This window comes from Corythoichthys intestinalis, chromosome 16, assembly GCF_030265065.1.
Source record: "Corythoichthys intestinalis isolate RoL2023-P3 chromosome 16, ASM3026506v1, whole genome shotgun sequence".
NCBI lineage: Eukaryota > Metazoa > Chordata > Actinopteri > Syngnathiformes > Syngnathidae > Corythoichthys > Corythoichthys intestinalis.
In genome coordinates this window covers 51,549,699-51,569,900 of record NC_080410.1, presented here as the reverse complement: position 1 = coordinate 51,569,900, position 20,202 = coordinate 51,549,699, and the positions used below count along the sequence as shown (strand labels likewise).

Sequence of the window (20,202 nt, the reverse complement as noted above, 5' to 3'; positions counted from 1 at the left end):
TGACAAATGACATGAAATACATTAGACTTGACAGTGGATGTTAGCAAGAACAAAAGATTTTGAATTGAAAATTTCGTAGCTCACCTTTCCCGAGCACAAGATAGATTCCTGCCGAATTTTCGTGGACAAGGACCTGTTTCACCCAACCAGCAACGAAGTATTTATAAGCCTCCAAGCTCTTAAAGTTTTTCAAACTTTCGTGAGAATAGGCTGATTTTGTGTGGACAAGATAGTTGCTGATATCAGGGTCAGGCAAAGATGGCGAAGACAGCGGGTCGAAAAACATCGATTTAGGCATCAAATACGGATCTGGCGAATGGATGAACTGAAGCTTTTCCACGTAACGCCTTTTATGCAACGCATCCAATGAGTTTACAGCGTCAGATAACACCGGGGCTTCCATGAATTGCTCTATAACTAATTGAAAACTAAAAAATAGGTACAATATGGCGGCCGGATCCAGCGACACGTCATTTTGTGACGTAGGTGAGTAGGGTCTATAAGCTGCAGCTGTAAATGGGGGTTTCCAGGGTAAAACGGACAAATTCAAAATAGTTCGGGGGCTTAATGCGGCATGAATCTGCTATGGCAGCATAAAGACATACCATAATTTTCGCACTATAAAGCGCACCTGACTATAGGCCGCCACCCACCAAATTTGGCACGAAAACTGCATTTTTTCATAGATAGGCCGCACTGGACTATTATCCGCAGCTGTCCTCAATGTATTATGGGATATTTACACCAAAAGACTAACCAGTAACACTATTTGACAGCGGCATCATATGACTATCGTAAGACCAAATGAACCACCATGAAGCGTTGAACAAATTGGCTGCAAAGCTTAATTGCTTCAAGACGCTTCATATGGCCATCACTGCTCCCTTGGGGTAGACAGTCAACCTCTGCTGCCATCTTCTGTCAACACTGTTGTTGTGCAACATGCCTCCTAGCATGCGCTGCAGCGCTATAGATGTAAATAACAATCAAAATTCACGTTCTGTGGTCATTATTTTTTCAGTTACTGTTCCGCTTGTTTCATTACCTGCTAGTTATAGTATTTGGTAACACTTTATTTGACAGTGGTCCCATAAGACTGTCATTAGACAATCATAATTATGACATTAAACTGTCATGAGCATTAATGAGTGCTTATAACTTTTGAATGGATGTAAAAGATCCAAGCTGGACATAAATGGGGTTAGTGACATAATTTGCTGGAGGACACTTAATGACACAAGCATTCAGTAATGTCCATGATAGTGCCATGTCATAATTATGACGGTCTTATGACAGTCTCATGACGCCACAGTCAAATGAAGAGTTACCTAGTAACCCAAATAAATCAACAAATAAGCCGCTCTGGACTATAAGCCGCATGATTTAAAATGAAGGAAAAAAGTAGCGGCTTATAGTCCGAAAATTACGGTATTGTTCTATCATACACAACAGTTGTTTTAGCTTAAAATACAGCAGTTTCTTTTAAAGAGGAGTGCAAGAGCAGAAACTGCTTTTTCAGTCTTGTCCGCCATATAAGTGTGTTTTGTGCTTGTACACTACGTTCATATCCTGTGCACCCCCTGTTCTTAAAACCTAGTGACGCCTCTGGGTTTTTAGCTTGAATTTGTAAAGCATCTCCACAATTCTAAGTTGCTGGCTTGAAGGTTCATGATTTTACAGCAACTGCCGCGCTTCCTCTATGTCAGCTGTGGCTTCTGCCGCCGACATCACCGCCTACTTCCTGCCGCGTCTCTGGCTGGCCTTTTTCTGCTTCTACTTCTTCCTCTCGCCCCTTATTCCGCCCGGCAACTCCGTGCCGACACCCGCTGACGCCCGCCCTTTCCACTACATCAGCACCAAGCGCCAGGTAGGCCCTCATCTTTCTCTCTGTGCACCTGCCAGTTAAAATGAAATCCGTGAGCGAGCTGTTTTCAGTCAAGAGCCCATTTGTAGTCCCAACCTTTTTCTGCAAACACACCTGCACCTGCGGTGTCCTGCGCGATGCGTCATTTGCATCCTTTTCGCGCCGTTTTGTCCTTTTCCCTCCTCTGATTGTGCATTTTATATGTATTTTTCAAACAAGAGCAGCAAAGAGAAGCGGAAGCGGTTGCGCAAGCCGGCTCAGCTTCCTCTTTCTAATAGGTCCCGGGCCGGAAGGAGTGCACAGTAGGGGTGTGACAATGCACCGATACAGTGGGGCAAATAAGTATTTAGTCAACCACCAATTGAGCAAGTTCTCCTACTTGAAAAGATTAGAGAGGCCTGTAATTGTCAACATGGGTAAACCTCAACCATGACAGACAGAATGAAAAAAACCCTGAAAATCACATTGTTTGATTTTTAAAGAATTTATTTGCAAATCATGGTGGAAAATAAGTATTTGGTCAATACCAAAAGTTCATCTCAATACTTTGTTATGTACCCTTTGTTGGCAATAACGGAGGCCAAACGTTTTCTTCACTCTTCGCTTGATGTAAAGAAATCAGCTGTTGGAGCAATTATTAGAAAACGGAAGACATACACGACCACTGATAATCTCCCTCGATCTGGGGCTCCGTGCAAGATCCCAGAACCACACGTGGTGACCTAGTGAATGACCTACAGAGAACTGGACCACAGTAGTAACAAAGGCTACTTATCAGTAACACAATGTGCCGCCAGGGACTCAAATCCGGCACTGCCAGACGTGTCCCCCTGCTGAAGAAAGGCCCATCTGCAGTTCGCTAGAGAGCATTTGGATGATCCAGAAGAGGACTAGGAGAATGTGTTATGGTCAGATGAAACCAAAATGGAACTTTTTGGTAGAAACACAGGTTCTCGTGTTTGGAGGAGAAAGAATACTGAATTGCATCCGAAGAACACCATACCCACTGTGAAGCATGGGAGTGGAAACATCATGCTTTGGGGCTGTTTTTCTGCAAAGGGACCAGGACGACGGATCTGTGTAAAGGAAAGAATGAATGGGGGATGAATGTATCGAGAGATTTTGAGTGAAAATATCCTTCCATCTGCAAGGGCATTGAAGATGAGACGTGGCTGGGTCTTTCGGCATGACAATGATCCCAAACACACAGCCGGGGCAACAAGGGAGTGGCTTCGTAAGAAGCATTTCAAGGTCCTGAAGTGGCCTAGCCAGTCTCCAGATCTCAACCCCATAGAAAATCTGGGGAGGGAGTTGAAAGTCCGTGTTGCCCAACGACAGCCCCAAAACATCACTGCTCTAGAGGAGTTCTGCATGGAGGAATGGGCCAAAATACCAGCAACAGTGTGTGAAAAGCTTGTGAAGAGTTACAGAAAACGTTTGGCCTCCGTTATACATAACAAAGTATTGAGATGAACTTTTGGTATTGACCAAATACTTATTTTCCACCATGATTTGCAAATAAATTCTTTAAAAATCAAACAATGTGATTTTCTGTTTTTTTTTTCCCACATTGTGTCTCTCATGGTTGAGGTTTACCCATGTTGACAATTACAGGCCTCTCTAATATTTTCAAGTGGGAGAACTTGCACAATTAGTGCTTGACTAAATACTTATTTGCCCCACTGTATATCGTGATGCTTTGTATCCTAATGTATCGATATGCTCCTGCCAAGAATCGAGATGTCGCTTTTTTGTTAAGGTTTTCCACTAGAATAGTGTCTATGTTAACTAACTGGCACTCGAACATGAGCAAGGCAAAGCTGGTCCTCACAGTACAACCCCTAGCAAAAAGTCTCGGACGAGCACTCACTCAGACATTTTATCATGTAGAACAAACTCAGATAATAAGCTCGAAAAAAATAATGAATTAGTTCAAAAGTGTAACTCTTTAGCATTCAGAAACACTGAAAGAAATGAATAAAAAATGGTGGTGGTCAGTAAATGTTACTTTTATAGCGCAAGTGCAGGGAAATATGTGAAATCACTCCATTCTGAGGAAAAAAATATGGAATCATTAGAAAAAAACAATGAAATAACAATCAAAACACATCTCTAGTATTTAGTAGCACGACCTCTGGCTTTTATTCAATGCAAACAGTAGATGAATTGAATAAAGTTCAAGTCCTGGGCATCCCCCATCCTTAGACCCACCATGTTGGCAAGGAAAGCTCCAAAAACGTTTTGGAAAAAATGAGAAACCTTGGGGAGAACCACAGTCAGGAGAGATCCACTCCCAGGACGGACAGGCTAGGAAGAACCAGAACTGATGGTGGGTATTAGCAGCAGGAGGTCCAGTTTTTAGAGATGCAATGGAATGAAGAAACAAGAGGAGGTCCATCTAGCCAGATGAGACAGCTTTTATGACAGCTTGCAGTCTCTGAGGCTTGGACTTGATGAATATTCTTCATCAATTTGGTGCCAACTCTCTTTGATTGCAGTTGCCAGATCATCCTTGCAGGTCGGGCATGACATTGAGTGGATGAGTCTTTCTCCAAGGAATGCTTTAACAGTTTTAGCTCTGTGGCATGATGCATTGTCATCTTGGAAAATGATCAACATATTGTCAATTGAAGGAATAAGAAAGCTATCAAGCGATCAATGTAAACTTGTGCATTTATTGAAGATTTAACCACAGTGCCTTTGCCTGACATGCAGGCCCATATTATCAAGGACTGAGGGAATATTGATGTTTTCTTCAGGCAGTCATCTTTGTAAATCTCACTGGAACAGCACCAAACAAAAGTTCCAGCATCATCACCTTGTCCAATGCAGATTCTTGACTCTTGACATCTTGTCCAATGCAGATTCTTGACTCTCGACAAGGTGATGATGCTGGAACCTTTGTTTGGTGCTGTTCCAGTGACATTTATAAAGATGACTGCCTGAAGAAAACATCTAAATTGTTTCTTATGATTCCATATTTTGTTTCCTCAGAATGGAGTGATTCCACATATATTTCCCTGCACTTTCTCTATAAAAGTAACATTTACTGACCACCACAATGTTATTATTCATTTCTTTTAAGGTTTCTGAATGCTAAAGACTTGCACTTTTAAACTAATTCATTATTTTTTCAAGCTTTTTATCTGTGTTTGTTCTACATGATAAAATGTCTGAGTGAGTGCTCCTCCGAGACTGGTGATTCCATACTTTTTGTTAGGGGTTTGTTTTCCGAAATTTCCAGGTTCGCGGTGAATCGGTAACAGGCACACTTTTGCTCAATAGACGATGTTTATTGATTAGAAAATGCAGAATAAATGAGATTTATTGATTACAATCCCCCAAGAGCAAGAAAACGAGTATCAACAAATGTCAACGATGACGCTAGACTTGAGCTTGTCAACCCCAGAATCCCCACGTTACCGTTACAGCAAAACAAAATGTCCCTTTAGCAATGAAAATTGCTTACCGTGACAAGTGAGTGGGAAGCCAGCAACACTCCAGTAAAGCAGCAAAGGGACAAAGCCAGGCGATCCGTACGTGACCCGCTGGCGGACCTCACGGGTTGCCCGAAAATGTCCGGTTTTTGTTAGGACGCACCCCTCGGAGGCTGAGAGGCCAACTTCCACCCCCGAGCGGGGCGGCCCCGTCCAATCATAAACATTTAAGCTACTTTTGGTTCAGCCCCCTTGAAAAAGGGCTTTTTACATGGGACAAATGAGCTGTGCTGCAACAGATACCAACAAATGGTAAATATTATGGGTGCAAAACAAGTTATCTCTATGGGACCCAGGCGTGTAACTATGGGACCCAGGCGTGTAGTAAAACAATACTATGGTGCAAAACAAGTTATCTCGTGAGATTCTGAAGCGCGTCTCCTAACTATGGGAACAAGGTGAAAAACAATAGAAGTTTTTACAATCTATGTCACAGAAGCAATCATACATCACAAAAGCATCATGTAATATTTTCCCCCATCAGGGTTGTATGAACGAATTTATCCTTGTCATTGGCGGCCAATGAGTTACGACATTTGTTGACTAGAGTGTTGCAAGAATAGTAGTTATTTACAGATATGTAGCACTGAAGTTGGCTGTGAGGAAGACAAAAGTTCTTGGAAAGATTGTCTGCCGAAGTGCACTAAATAAGACTTTCATTTTTCCCTTTAGGAATAGCTTGTTTTATTTTTTTATTCATTTAATAATATTACCGTGGTATCATCGTCGTGGCGAGACAAATCGTACCGTACGGTGATGTACCAGGAGGTTCTCGAGCGTAGCGCAAAGGTAAAAAGGAATTTTTGTTTCGGCAGGTCGCCGTCATGTCCCGGCAGGTGGTGCGGAGCAGCAAGTTCCGCCACGTCTTCGGCCAGGCGGCCAAGGCCGACCACTGTTACGACGACATCCGCGTCTCCCAGATGACCTGGGACAGCAACTTCTGCTCCGTCAACCCCAAGTTCGTGGCTATGATCGTGGACGCCAGTGGCGGCGGGGCCTTCATGGTGCTCCCCCTCAACAAGGTTGGAACTTTGCCGCCCCTTCTGCGTATTGTTTGGCTTTTTTAGAAGGACATACTCGCTAACATTGGTGGATGAAGTACAGTGATCCCGATTTGATCACGTAGTCTCCCACTCTCGCTCCTGCCGCTTTTCTTGGTCAGGCAGTGCACTGGAGTTGCTTATTAAAGTTAAGGATGATTGACAGATGTTCAGGTTTGATCTTGCCAGAGACACTCGGAAGCTTCAAAGTGCCGCATGCGTCAATCATCATTTAACTTGTTAAACAGGTGCTGTGGACACTCATTGTGTGTTAGTGAGTAGCTTGAGCGGATTTGAGTGGACTCACTCAATGAACCATTTAATAAAGCAAGCTTTTTTTTTTTTTTTTTACTTTATTCTTGTTTAAAAGTAATTCAGAGGGACAGTAACATGTAATTATTACATTTAAAGTGTTTAAAAACCATTTATGAAAATAAATATATATATGTTTTTTTTTAATTATACTTTGGTGTGAAAAAAACATGTCTTATATGTATCTCTTTCCAATACTTAGCCTGAATGAATTTTTTTGGGGGGGAGGGGGGCTACTTCACGGTTTTTCACTCATCAATGCGGGGTCTGGTCCCCATTAACCGCAAAAAAAATGAGAGATCACTGTACTCCCTTTTTTTACTTAAGTAGAAGTACAGATACACGGGCAAAAAAAATACTTAAGTATAAGTACAAGTATCTAGGACAAAATTTACTCTAGTAAAAGTACAAAAGTACTTGGTTTAAAATTTTTATGCCAGAAAACACAAAGCTGAAAAAGCAGTTTCTGCTCTTGCACCCCTCTTTAAAAGTAAGTACTGTATTTTAAGCCAAAAGAACTGCTGTGTTCAATAGAACAATATCTCTATATGCTGTCATAGCAGTTTCATGGCGAATTAAGCCCCCAAACTATTTTTAATGTGTCCTTTTTACACTGGAGACCCCCGTTTACAGACACCACGCAACCGCTTTTGTTTTAACCCAGCCATAACAAGAATGATATTTATTATTCTAAATGTCTATCAGTTTTAGCTTAGAATCATTAATCGATTTAATATTTCGCTTAAAAAAAAACAAACGACTTTGAAAAATTATTCACTAGCATATTTTAAACTTTTAAACAAATTACGTCACAATGAAAAAAATAGTGTCTGTAGATAGGTCAGATACCTACCTCATAACTATCGCTTAATTGTATTCTCTATTTTATTTTTTTTTCTTACTGTCGCATTTCCCCCGATATTTTAGATGATGAATAATCGATCCGAGAAAAAGAAAAAAAACGTTTAAAAGGATAAATATTGGAAAAAGAAAATCTCAGGTTTAGGGGTTTAAAATGTTTGGGGTTTTTTGTTTTTTTTTTTAAAAAAGCACTTCAAAATTTTTCTTCCCCTAGAAAAATTGAGATTTTAAGCTTTTTAATGATGTATCGCACTTGCATGAAGGACAATTTTGAAATTTGGCCAAATTGGGGATCTCAGAGCATAAGTTCAAGTCACCTGAGTGTTTTCTGACATATACATTTTTTTTTATTATACTTTGAGGAAAAAGGTGAAAAGGCATGTCTTATATGAATCTCTTTCCAATGCTAAATCTGAATAAATACACTGAATACACACACACAAAAAATTAACTGCGAAAAATGAGGCATCACTGTACTCCCCCCCCCCCCCCTTTTTTTTTTTTTTTAACTTACCGTATGTAGGAGTACAGTTACATGGGCAAAAATAAAATAAGTGCAAGTATCTATGAAAAAAAATACTCAATTAAAAGTAAAAAAGTACTTGAAAAAAAAAAAAAGACGGATATATACATTCAACATACGGTACATAAGTACTGTATTTGTTTATTATAACAATAAATCAACAAGATGGCATAAACATTATTAACATTCTCTTAAAGCGATCCATGGATTGAAAGACTTTTAGTTCTTAAAAGATTAATGTTAGTACAAGTTATAGAAATGTTATATTAAAACCCCTCTTAATGTTTTCGTTTTATTAAAATTTGTAAAATTTTCATCAAAAAAATAAACTAGTAGCTCGCCATTGTTGATGTCAATAATTACACCATGCTCACTCATGGTACTAACCCATAAAATCAATTGGACCCAAGCGCCAGCAGAGGGCACCAAACACCAAAAAAACACAAGTAACAAGCGGAGATTACACTGTACTGTCATTTTAATCTGTTTAAGCGGGGCATGTGTGTTAATTATACATATATATATATATATATATATATATATATATATATATATATATATATATATATATATATACTGTATATCCACACACAGATCTGATCCAGTATTAAAAGAACCAGAAAATTAATTGGCTGCTCAATTTTATTTAAAACAGTGCTGAATGGAAAAAACAAGCAATAAAATGGACTGCACTGTAAACAGAAGTTTAACAAGCTCAAAAAAAATCCAAAATTTAGCATAATGGCGGATTGCAGGCAACTATCACCGACTGTACAAGAGTGTACAACACCCATGCTCTCACTGTTGTTTTTTATTGGTCAATATCTTGTTCACCTGCCTAATCGTGCTTGTACTTGTGTTGCTGCCTTTACTGCTCAATTATAGTATAGTTGCACGGGGCTGATCGATTGCGACGGAGGCATGAAAACGAAACTATCCATTCACAATGAGAAGAAAATAAATCAGATAAAAGTAACGTGTAACGCAGGCGACAGTTTGAAAAGTAGCGGAGTAAAAAGTACAGATACCTGCTGTAAAATGTAGTGAAGTAAAGATAAAAATACACAAAAATGTACTTAAGTACAGTAACAAAGTACTTTTACTTCGTTACATTTCTCCAATGTCCAGAGGAATAACGGGTAGGGATGTAAGAACGTTATTTTTAGAAGATTGGAATTGGGTGGAGAAACATTGTGTTTTTAGGATTTTGTTTTGAATGGCTACAATGCAACAAAATAATCCAGATGGACAAGGATATGATCAAAAGAAACCGAAAAAAATGAATAAATAAATGGATGAATTGCCGAGGTATTAAATTGGTACTCCAAATCCGGTGACTCAAAAAAGATGTGATCGGGACAATTCTAGTTTGGGTGTAAAGGTGCTGCGAATACGCCCACATAAAAGACCTTTGTCTTCACGCTTTGAAGCAAATGAGGAAGTTTGAAGGCAACTTGGAGGTTTTTTTTTCACCCGTAAAGATGTTTTCACCATATTTGGAGGCGAACTCAGTTGTGTCTGTGCCGGATGTGCGAGCCTCCTCCCCCACCTCACTTTTCTTAAAGACGACTTACGTGCGGCGGTGTTCCTTAAATGCGGCTTGTCAAATTGACGGTTTGTTACTTGGCAGTTTTCATCCGACGCATTGGCCCACGGCCACAAGTTGCAAAAGCAAGATACTTCAAAGCCAAATGGCAGACTTGCTGTGACTTTGTATAGATGCTCGAGACTTTTTTGTGATTCTACTCTAAGCCAGAAATCGAAAGTGGCTTAGAATTTTTGAAAACATCTCCAAACAAATTTGGTGTGAAACTGCACTTCCTTTTGGCTTATTTGTGTCTTATCTGGCATTGCTCCTATAGAGATACTTTTTTGGGTCTACTTTAGGGGTGCAGCTATCAATTATTTTAGTGGTCGATGAATCGATGAACTAGTTAGTTTGAATAATCGAGTATTTGGATAAGGAACATAAAAAAAATTACAATTCCTAAGCTAAGCCTCAACCTGTATAAAATAAAATAAATAAATGAGCATCCAAGTATTACTAGAGAACAATTGGCTAACTTACATAGCAAAAGTCCACTAGCTTAAATGCTAACTTTTTTTTTTTTTTTTAGCAATGCTCAAATGGTCTAAACACATATTCCCACAAAAACTGCTAAATACACTTATAAACTAAATTACGAATGCATTAAAAAAACATTCCAAACAAAAACTTAGCATAGTTGGTCTTAACAGGGAGCAGCTGGATTCAGCCATGTGAATTGAGTTATGTCATATTCACTGTTGCCACTAGAGGGCAGTGTATCCACCCAAATCAATAAAAACTAAAGGCAAACACTGAATTGGTGCTTTGTAATCTGTTCGCTTGTGTGAAAAAACTACATTTCCTCACGCCATTAGACGCCACTTTGTTTTCTTATTGTTGCCACAAAAAAGTGGAGAAAGTCATCGGCGACTGTGATATAGTGGATATTATTTAGTTGTAATACGGGAGTTCACCAGTAGAGTGTACGCATGTCATTTAGATGTGTTATTGTTTGTGCCTTACTCCTTCACGAAGAGAGAAACGTTGTTGTTCAGAGTCACTTGGCAAGACGTTGAGTAAAGTTGTAAAAGCCAATAAAGGTGTCGTGTGGGTCACTCGGTCAAGATATAACAACGATTCATCTCCTTCTTTCCCCCCAACGTTTTTGTATTATTATTTTATATGCACGAGAGCTGCCGGATCTGCCAAAATGAACATGAAGTCTGATTATTATTTTTTTAACAATGTCATCAGATAGACAAAAACATAACATTATGTGCAAATGCCTGCATCTTCAAATTATAAAAATAATAACAGCCTATATCTTACCAATGTTGTAATCTCGATGGGTCTTGTATCCATTCCATGTCAGGTAGTCTAGGTACATTGTTTGCATTCTGATTAGCGTCTGGCTAATACATGTTAGATCCAACATAAAATTCCAAGCTCCTCTTCTTCCTCCAACTATTCAAAAACTTGGATCTCCTCCCTTGCGCTCGGTCTATCGCTTATATCGCTGTTTGAATCATTGTTTGAAGGGCTTTGTTTGGCGGCCGTACAGTATGTATGGAGCTGCCAACGCTGTTCCCGGTGTGACGTATCACTTCCGGGTTCGTCCCCTTTCAGGCTCGAACTTCGGAAACGCGATTATTTTGACAAATATACAACATATAAATTATTTTTTCATGCATTATTTGGTGGACAATGTTTAATTACTTTACTTGTGACCCTATTTGGCATGTGAAGAAATTAGTTCACGCTACAGCTTATCCTTTTTAAAGCTGTAGCGTGAACTAATGTCGAACAAATGGCTTGTTTCTAATCAAAATGGTCTCTTAGTTAGACTTAGATCCTCCTGGAACATTTGAAAACATTCGCCACCAAACTTATGAGTTATACAGTGTATGACAAAAGTGAGTACACCCCTCGCATTTCTGCAGATATTTAAGTATATCTTTTCATGGGACAAGACACTTTGACACAATGAAAAGTAGTCTGTATAATAGAGTTCATTTATTTTCCTCTCAAAATAACTGGTAACACTTTATAATAACTATCCGTTTTACTAGTTAATAGATCATTAGTAAAAACTATCCGTTTTACTAGTTAATAGATCATTAGTAAACTGTTGATAAATGATTTATTGTTGATTTGTAAAGTATTTGTTAACAGTTTGTTAAGCATTTACTGGGTGTTCCAATATGGTTGACCCCATTCTAAATGCCCATGCTATTTGATGGATCTTAATAAAACTATGTACACTTTATGTTGAAGGTCATGTTTTATTGGTTAAATATACAAAGAAAAGTACAAATATTTTTTGGGTTCAATGGCAGATTTTCATAAATGTGCAACATGAGCACTGCCTGCAAAATGCTTTATCAAAATGCCTTTTCTTTTGAAGTGAACGGCATTTCTTAACCTGAAAAGATAGAAATGCCAAACGTTACACACAAAAACTTGAAACGTTTCTACACAAACTACTGAGGTTCAGGTTATGAACACCCTGTAAATGCTTAACAAACTGTCAACAAAGACTTCAAAAATCAACAATAAATCATTTATTAACACTTTACTAATGATCTATTAACTAGCGAAATGGATAGTTATTATAAAGTGTTACCAAATAACTCAAAATATAGCCATTAATATCTAAACCCCTGGCAACGAAAGTGAGTACACCCCTAAGAAACTACATCCCTAAATGTCCAAATTGAGTACTGCTTGCCATTTTCCCTCCAAAATGTCATGTGACTCGTTACAGGAGTGCTGTCAGCATTGCTGCAGAGATTGAAGAGGTGGTGGTGGGGGGGGGGGGGGGGGGGGGGGTCATTCCCACCACCATGCTTGACTGTAGGCATGACACACTTATCTTTGTACTCCTCACCTGGTCGCCGCCACACATGCTTGAGACCATCGGAACCAAACAAATTAATGTTCGTCTCATCAGACCATAGGACATGGTTCCAGTAATCCATGTGCTTTGTTGACATGTCTTCAGCAAACTGTTTGCGGGCTTTCTTGTGTACCGTTTTCAGAAAAGGCTACCACCTGGGGTGACAGCCATGCACACCAATTTGATGTATGGTCTGAGGCTGACCCCCCACCTTTCAATCTCTGCAGCAATGCTGAAAGCACTCCTGTAACGAGTCAAATGACATTTTGGAGGGAAAATGGCAAGCAGTACTCAATTTGGACATTTAGGGGAGTAGTTTCTAAGGGGTGTACTCACTTTTGTTGCCAGGGGTTTATATAAGGTGACCCAAAAAAAAAACGGACCCCAACTCTAATTAGGCCCCGTTTCTTAGTGTTTTCGTCCGAATGAAATGAAACTTTGGTCATAACTAGTTTATTATTCTCAAAACATCACATCAAAACACTAGGTTCTTTGGCCTTTTTTCTCCGTTCTACAGCATATGTTTTAGATGGCCTCCATTTAGCTCCATGCATTTCTTGAGGCGCAGCACGCAGTTGTCCATGGCGTTCTATCAGACTGAACTGGTAAGGGCTCTCATCTCCTCCCTGATGGCGTTCTTGAGTTCCGTGATGGTTCTGGGTTTCCCGGCGTAAACTCTGTCCTTAAGATAGCCCCAAAGAAAAAAATCTGGGGGGCTTAGATCCAGGCTATGGGGTGCCCACTCAAAATCAGTCTTGAGACTGATCACTCGGCCTCCGAAGTTGTCTTTCAGCCAATCTCGGGACAGGTTTGAGGTGTTAGAACTTGCTCCGTCTTGTTGGAACCAGAACTTGCTCATGAGCGACGGGTAGATGGTCTGGAGCTCATTCTTGAAGGTTTTGAGGACCTCCACATACCGCTCCTTGGTGACTGTCACTGCTTCTTCAATGAAGATTGGTCAAATGATGCCTCTGGCCGAGATTGCAGCCCACACAGTGGACTTAGGAGAGTGCAGGGGCTTGGTGGCTACTTCATGGGGAGGACCCCCAGAAGACATTTGTCTTGGAGTTCGCCTTTCCATCAAGATGGAAGTGGGCTTCATCTGAGGTCCAAAGGAGGTTAAGGAAACTTGGTGTCTCCTCGATCTTCTCGAGCATCTTGACTGCCATAGCCCTCCTCTGCTTCTTGTCTGAGGCTGTAAGGGTCTGCAGCGTCTGTATTCTGTATGGGTAAGCCCTGATATCGTTCACCAGCACTCTCCTGCAAGTCTCACGGGACATACCGAGGGACTGACTTCGCTTACGCACAGAGCGTTTCGGACTCTGCTGTAGAGACTCGCTCACTCTTTCAACCAGCTCGGCTGTTCGCTTCTTGGGACGTCCCGAGTGGCTTAGACGGTTCTCACTGGCAGCGTTGAGGTTCTCCACAGTCCCATACTTCTCGAAGTGGTCCACCCAGTTCTGAATTCTGCTTTTGGATGGAGCCTTTTCACATTCGAACTGACGCATGAAACTGTCCTGGGTTTTCTTAAACGAGCCTGTCATGTAATAAAATTTAACTCTTTGTCCCAGCTCCCACTGGGGTCTTGGTGTACTCACGGTCGTTGATTCTGCCATGTCCTGTAAAATAAGGGCAATCGGTGAGTAAATGAAGGAGATATCACATAAAGTGTACACGGGGCCCGTTTTTTTTGGGTCATGGCTATATTTTGAGGGGAAAATAAAATACCTCTATTATATACAGTAGTATATAGTTATATACTATTCATTGTGTCAAAGTGTCATTTTGTCAGTGTTGTCCCATGCAAAGATATACTTAAATATCTGCAGAAATGCCAGGGCTGTACTCACTTTTGTGATACACTATATGTCTGAAGGCAAAATTGTTGTCTTTTTGTGAATGGTTTCCTGTGTCTCCCCTCACGGTGGACTTTGGTAGGCAATTTCAATTCGTCGAATTTTGAAAAGCGGTAAGACGCGGAGGCACCCCTAAGCATCTTTTTGTCGCCGCAGACGGGTCGTATCGACATGTCCTACCCGACCGTGTGCGGACACAAGGGGCCCGTGCTGGACATCGAGTTTTGCCCCCACAACGACAACGTCATCGCGAGCGGTTCTGAGGACTGCAGCGTCATGGTGAGGACCCATTCTCCTCATCAGAGTTTCTTCTTTCTGTCCACGTCACCTCAGGCGTCCTCTCCCCGGGCAGATTTGGGAGATCCCGGACGGCGGGTTGAGCTCGCCGCTCACGCAGCCGGTGGTGAAGCTGGAGGGTCACTCCAGGCGGGTGGGCATCCTCAGCTGGCACCCTACCGCTCGCAACGTCCTCTTGACCGCAGGTGAGTAGAAATCGCCGGTAGACCGGCGACACTGAGTCAGACGGCGTTTCCTTAGGCTGCGACAACGTGCTGATCCTGTGGAACGTGGCTCGCGGCCAGGCGGTCGTCAGGATGGACGACATTCACCCGGACATGATCTACGGCGCCTGCTGGAACCGCGACGGTTCCAAGATCCTGACCTCCTGCAAGGACAAGATCCTGCGGGTTCTGGACCCAAGGAAGGGCAGCGTCCTCCTCGTAGGTCTACCACAGCTCAGAAAGCGGAACGCGTGACCCCCGGGCCAAAGTCTTTTCCTTTTTCGGCAGGAGAAGGAGAAAGCTCACGAGGGCTCCAGGCCGGTGCGGGCCGTCTGGGTGTCGGACAGGAGGATCCTAACCACGGGCTTCAGTCGCATGAGCGAGCGGCAGGTGGCGCTGTGGGACCCGGTGAGTCCAAATTGATCCTTTTATTCTGCCTCCCTTTTAACTTGGATTTTCTGATGTTCAAATTGATTGGGCGTCAGTCGAGTTCAATCACTTCACTACGGTGGCCGAGAGGTGTCAGGCGAAATGCAAAGTCCAAACACTTAGCAAATAGAAAAAGCATGAACCCCAATTGCAAACGAAAAGCACGAATGAAAACTGCCACAACACGATCCCCAATTCCTAAAGCGCGATCGCAAATTGGCAAAAGCATGAACCCCAATTGCCACAACACGGCAGCAAATGGATCGCAGCACGACCGCAAAAGGCTCGCAAGACAATTGCAAAGACGATGACCCAGAAGTTAAAAATAATAATAATAATAATAAAAAAAGACGTCACTTTGTATATTGCTATATGTGCTTTGTGACCATCTCTACGGGCCTCTGTAAAGTTCCCCCCCTCCCCCCCATCAAACGCAAATTTATATAAAAATTATGTTAATCGTTTGTGCTGCAACGGTTTTGTAGATACATTATTATGCTTTTATTGAGATATTGATTTTGAGTGGGGGCGATACTCGTAGCTTTTTCATAGCTTAGCTCCCGCAGCTAATGGAGCGTACCAACTCTCTCAATAATAGAGGGGTGTCCCAACAACTAGCACGAACAGAGCACAAAAAAATTCGGGTCCATTTTGCGGTAAATTGGGGGGCTTGAGATATTAATGTCGAGTGATGACATCCCTCTAAGCCCCTCATTTACTGCAAAATGGTTCCGAATTGGTGCCATGGAACAGTGGGTACGGTTTACTGACACTATTCTTCATTGGTTCACATCCTATCTACATGATAGGGATTTCTTCGTGTCAATCGGAAACCATCAGTCAGAACGAACCAAATTCACGTGTGGAGACCCTCAAGGGTCAATTCTTGGACCACTCTAATTTAACATCTACGTATATGCTTCCGTTAGCTCAGATAATGGAACAGTGTGACATCTCCTATCACACCTATGCAGATTACACACAACTGTACATTTCTGTGTCCCCACATGATTATAGTCCCTTACTCTCCCTGAGTAAATGCATTCATCAAATCAATGAATGGATGTGCCAGAATTTTCTCCAGTTAAATTTGGAGAAGACAGAGGTGATCATTTTTGGACCAAAAAAGGAAAGGTCAAAGATAAGCAGGCAACTTAGCACAATGTCACTTACAGCTACAAATCAAGTCAGAAACCTTGGCGTAATTATTGACTCAGACCTAAAATTGGATAGCCATCTAAAGTCCGTCACTAAATCCGCTTATTACCACCTAAAAAATATAACCAGAATTAAGGGGCTTCTGACTCAACAAGACATGGAAAAACTTATGCATGCATTCATTTTCAGCAGATTGGACTATTGCAACGGTATATTTACGGGTCTTGATAAAAAAATCAGTCAGGAAGCTGCAGCTAGTACAGAATGCTGCAGCCGGAGTCCTCATAAATACAAGGAAGCTGGACCACATTACACCGGTTTTGAAATCGCTACACTGGCTTCCAGTGAGTCAAAGGATAGACTATAAAATACACAAAACACTTAATGGCCTTGGACCAAAATACATGCTTGACTTGTTAGATTCCTATTAGACATCTAGACCCCTAAGGTCGTCTGGAACCGGTCTTCTGCATGTTCCAAGAACAAGAACCAAGCAGGGTGAGGCAGCATTTAGTTATTATGCTCCTCACCTCTGGAACAAGTTACCCGAATGTCTGAAGTATGCTCAAACTGTTAGCTCTTTTAAATCAGGGCTAAAAACGCTTTTGTTTAGCACTGCATATCCATAACTGTCTATATATTTCAATCTACTTGCTTTCTATTCCTCTTATGCTTATCTCCATTGCTGATTTCAATTATTAGTAGTAGTAGTAGTTTTTGTTTTATTTTTATTTATTTATTTTTATCCTATTTGTGATTAAATGCGATCTTTTTGTATAATTTTATTTCCGATTTTGATTGTCTTGGTTTTTACGTTGTATTGATTTAAATGTGATTTGTATGATCTTCATGTGATGTAAAGCACTTTGAATTGCCTTGTGTTGAATTGTGCTATATAAATAAAATTGCCTTGCCTTGCCTTGCCATTCGTTTGTGCTAGTTGTTAGGACACCCCTCTGTTATTGAGAGAGTTGGTACGCTTCAATAAAATAACAGAGGGAGAGAGTTGGTACGCTCCATTAACATAACATAACAGAGGGGTGTCTAACAAGTAGCACAAACGAATGGCACAAATTTGGAACCATTTTGCAGTAAATGAGAGGCTTAGAGGGACATCATCACTCGAAACTAATATCTCAAGCCCCCCAATAAATAGCGATTTTTGCATCGCGACCCTTGTTATATCACCATGTTTCACCCATAAAATCCCCAAAAAATCCAGCTGTGGGCATTCACAGCTGTGTCTTGACACTCGGTGATACACGCTACATGGAGTTTTTGGATTGAAAATAAGTAGGTACGCGATAATATCTCGTTAAAGTCATGGCGTGTGTAATTCTGCTCTCCCATGCTCTCGTCTCCAGTTAGGGTTTTGTTTAAATTTAAAAAAAAAAAATTTTTAAGTGCCCTCCTGTTCAAAATTTTTCTTCCCCCAGAAAATTGAGATTTGAAGCTTTCCAATGATGTATCACACGTGCATATCGGACAATTTTGAAATTTGGCCAAATTGGGGGTCTCAGAGTGGAACTTCAAGTCACCTGAGTGTTTTCCGCCATATACTAGTATGGGGGAAAACATACTAGGGGGAACTTCAAGTCACCTGAGTGTTTTCCCAACAGATACTAGTATGGCGGAAAACACTCAGGTGACTTGAAGTTCCACTCTGAGACCCCCAATTTGGCCAAATTTCAAAATTGTCCGATATGCACGTGTGATACATCATTGGAAAGCTTCAAATCTCAATTTTCTGGGGGAAGAAAATTTTGAACAGGAGGGCGTTTAAAAAAAAAAAAAAATTTAAACAGCAAAACCCTATCTGGAGGCGAGAGCACGCGAGAGCAGAATTACAGACTCCATGACTTTAACGAGATATTATCACGTACTTACCTTGTTTCGATCCAAAAACTCCATGTAGCATGTATCACTGAGTGTCAAGACACAGCTGTGAATGGCCACAGCTGGATTTTTAAAAATTTATTTTAGGGGTGAAACATGGTAATATAACAAGGGTCGCGATGCAGAAATCGCAGACATCAAGGAGTGGTCGAGATGTTCTTTTACATATATTTTTACCCTTTTAAACTTTTGTTTGTTTGTTTGTTTGGATCGATTATTTATCATCTAACATATCGGAGAAAATGCAACTGTAATAATAAAAAAATACAAGTAAGTGATAGTTATGACGTGGATATCCGTGACCTTCTTACAGACAATTTTTTTCATTGTGACGTCATTTGTTTAAAAGTTTAAAATATGCGAGTGAATAATTTTTTTAAGTCTTTTTTTTTTTTTAAACGAAATATTGGACATCAATTAATGATTGTAAGCTAAAAATAACAGACATTTTGAATAATAAATATAATTACTGAGCTTCTATTTATGGCTGGGTTGAAACAAAAGCGGTTGCGCGACGTCTGCAAACGTGGGTTTTCAGGGTAAAACGGACACATTAAAAATAGTTTGGGGGCTTAATGCTCCATGAATCTGCTATGGCAGCATATAAACATATTGTTCTATCAAACACAACAGTTCTTTTGGCTTACAATACAGCAGTTTATTTGCTTTTTCAACCTTGTCTGTGTTTTCCGCCATATATCAGTGGAAGACTTGTGCGTGAAGACTTCGACTTGTTGTTTCAGGAGAACTTTAGCTCACCGCTGACCCTGCAGGAATTGGACACCAGCAGCGGCGTCCTCCTGCCTTTCTTCGACCCGGACACCGGCGTGGTCTACCTGTGCGGCAAGGTGAGAATTTTTGTCTTCCGACCTACGTTCCCCCGTTGAGCTCCGGAACCCTCGGCAGGGCGACAGCAGCGTCCGCTACTTCGAGGTGACGGAGGAGCCGCCCTACGTGCACTACCTGTCCATGTACAGCAGTATGGATAGCCAGAAGGGCATGGGCTACATGCCCAAGAGGGGCCTGGAGATCAACAAGTGCGAGATCGCCAGGTAACGTCGGCGGCCCCGGTCTGTCCGTCCGTCCGGCCGGCCGGCGTTCCCTCTTTAACACTGCTTTTTTTGACGCCAGGTTCTACAAACTCCACGAGAGGAAATGCGAGCCCATCGCCATGACGGTGCCCAGGAAGGTAACGATGCGAGAGAAGGCTTGTATGCCGTGGAATGGCGACGTCCATTTTGATTTTTTTCTTCTCCCTCTGTCGCAGTCAGACCAGTTCCAGGAGGACTTGTACCCCGACACGGTGGGCCCCGAACCTTCGGCGGAAGCCGACGAATGGTTCGCCGGCAAGGACGCCCCGCCCGTGCTGCTCTCGCTCAAAGACGGCTTTGTGGTCACGGCCAAGGCCAGAGAGTTCAAAGTTCACAAGAGCCTCCTCAAGTCCAGCGTGGACGGCGGCGGCCAAGGCGGCGGCCAAAGCGAGGTGATTGATTTCATGTCTAAATACAGCCATTTCATTCATAGGTGGCGTTCTTACTTTACATACAGTCAAGGGCGTAGGTTTGGTCTCAACATCGGTTCGGACGATATACCGGGGTATGAAAAAGTATCTGAAGCTTTTGGAATTTCTCACAGTTTTGCATGAAATCGCCATCAAATGCGATCTGAGCTTTGTCAAAATCACACAGATGAAAAAACTGTGTGTTTCAACTAAAACCACCCAAACATTTATAGGTTTTCATATTTTAATGAGGATAGTATGTAAACAATGACAGAAAGGGGACAAATAAGTAAGTGAAACATCACATTTATATTTTGTGGCAGCAATAACTTCAACCAGAC

General features: G+C 41.4%; 1 protein-coding gene across 1 annotated transcript in view; it reads left to right on the top strand.

Moving 5' to 3' along the window:
- The first annotated feature begins 1,753 nt into the window (after positions 1–1,753).
- The window catches only part of coro1a (coronin, actin binding protein, 1A), a 21,943-nt gene continuing 3,494 nt past the window's right edge, over positions 1,754–20,202 (top strand). Inside the window, exons 1-10 of the mRNA XM_057817503.1 lie at positions 1,754–1,867; positions 6,177–6,383; positions 14,534–14,656; positions 14,730–14,859; positions 14,915–15,096; positions 15,166–15,285; positions 19,104–19,208; positions 19,267–19,412; positions 19,492–19,549; positions 19,628–19,843. Of these exons, the coding sequence (XP_057673486.1) occupies positions 6,186–6,383; positions 14,534–14,656; positions 14,730–14,859; positions 14,915–15,096; positions 15,166–15,285; positions 19,104–19,208; positions 19,267–19,412; positions 19,492–19,549; positions 19,628–19,843 (1,278 nt within the window). The 5' untranslated portion in view covers positions 1,754–1,867; positions 6,177–6,185. The remainder of the gene's footprint in view (positions 1,868–6,176; positions 6,384–14,533; positions 14,657–14,729; positions 14,860–14,914; positions 15,097–15,165; positions 15,286–19,103; positions 19,209–19,266; positions 19,413–19,491; positions 19,550–19,627; positions 19,844–20,202) is intronic.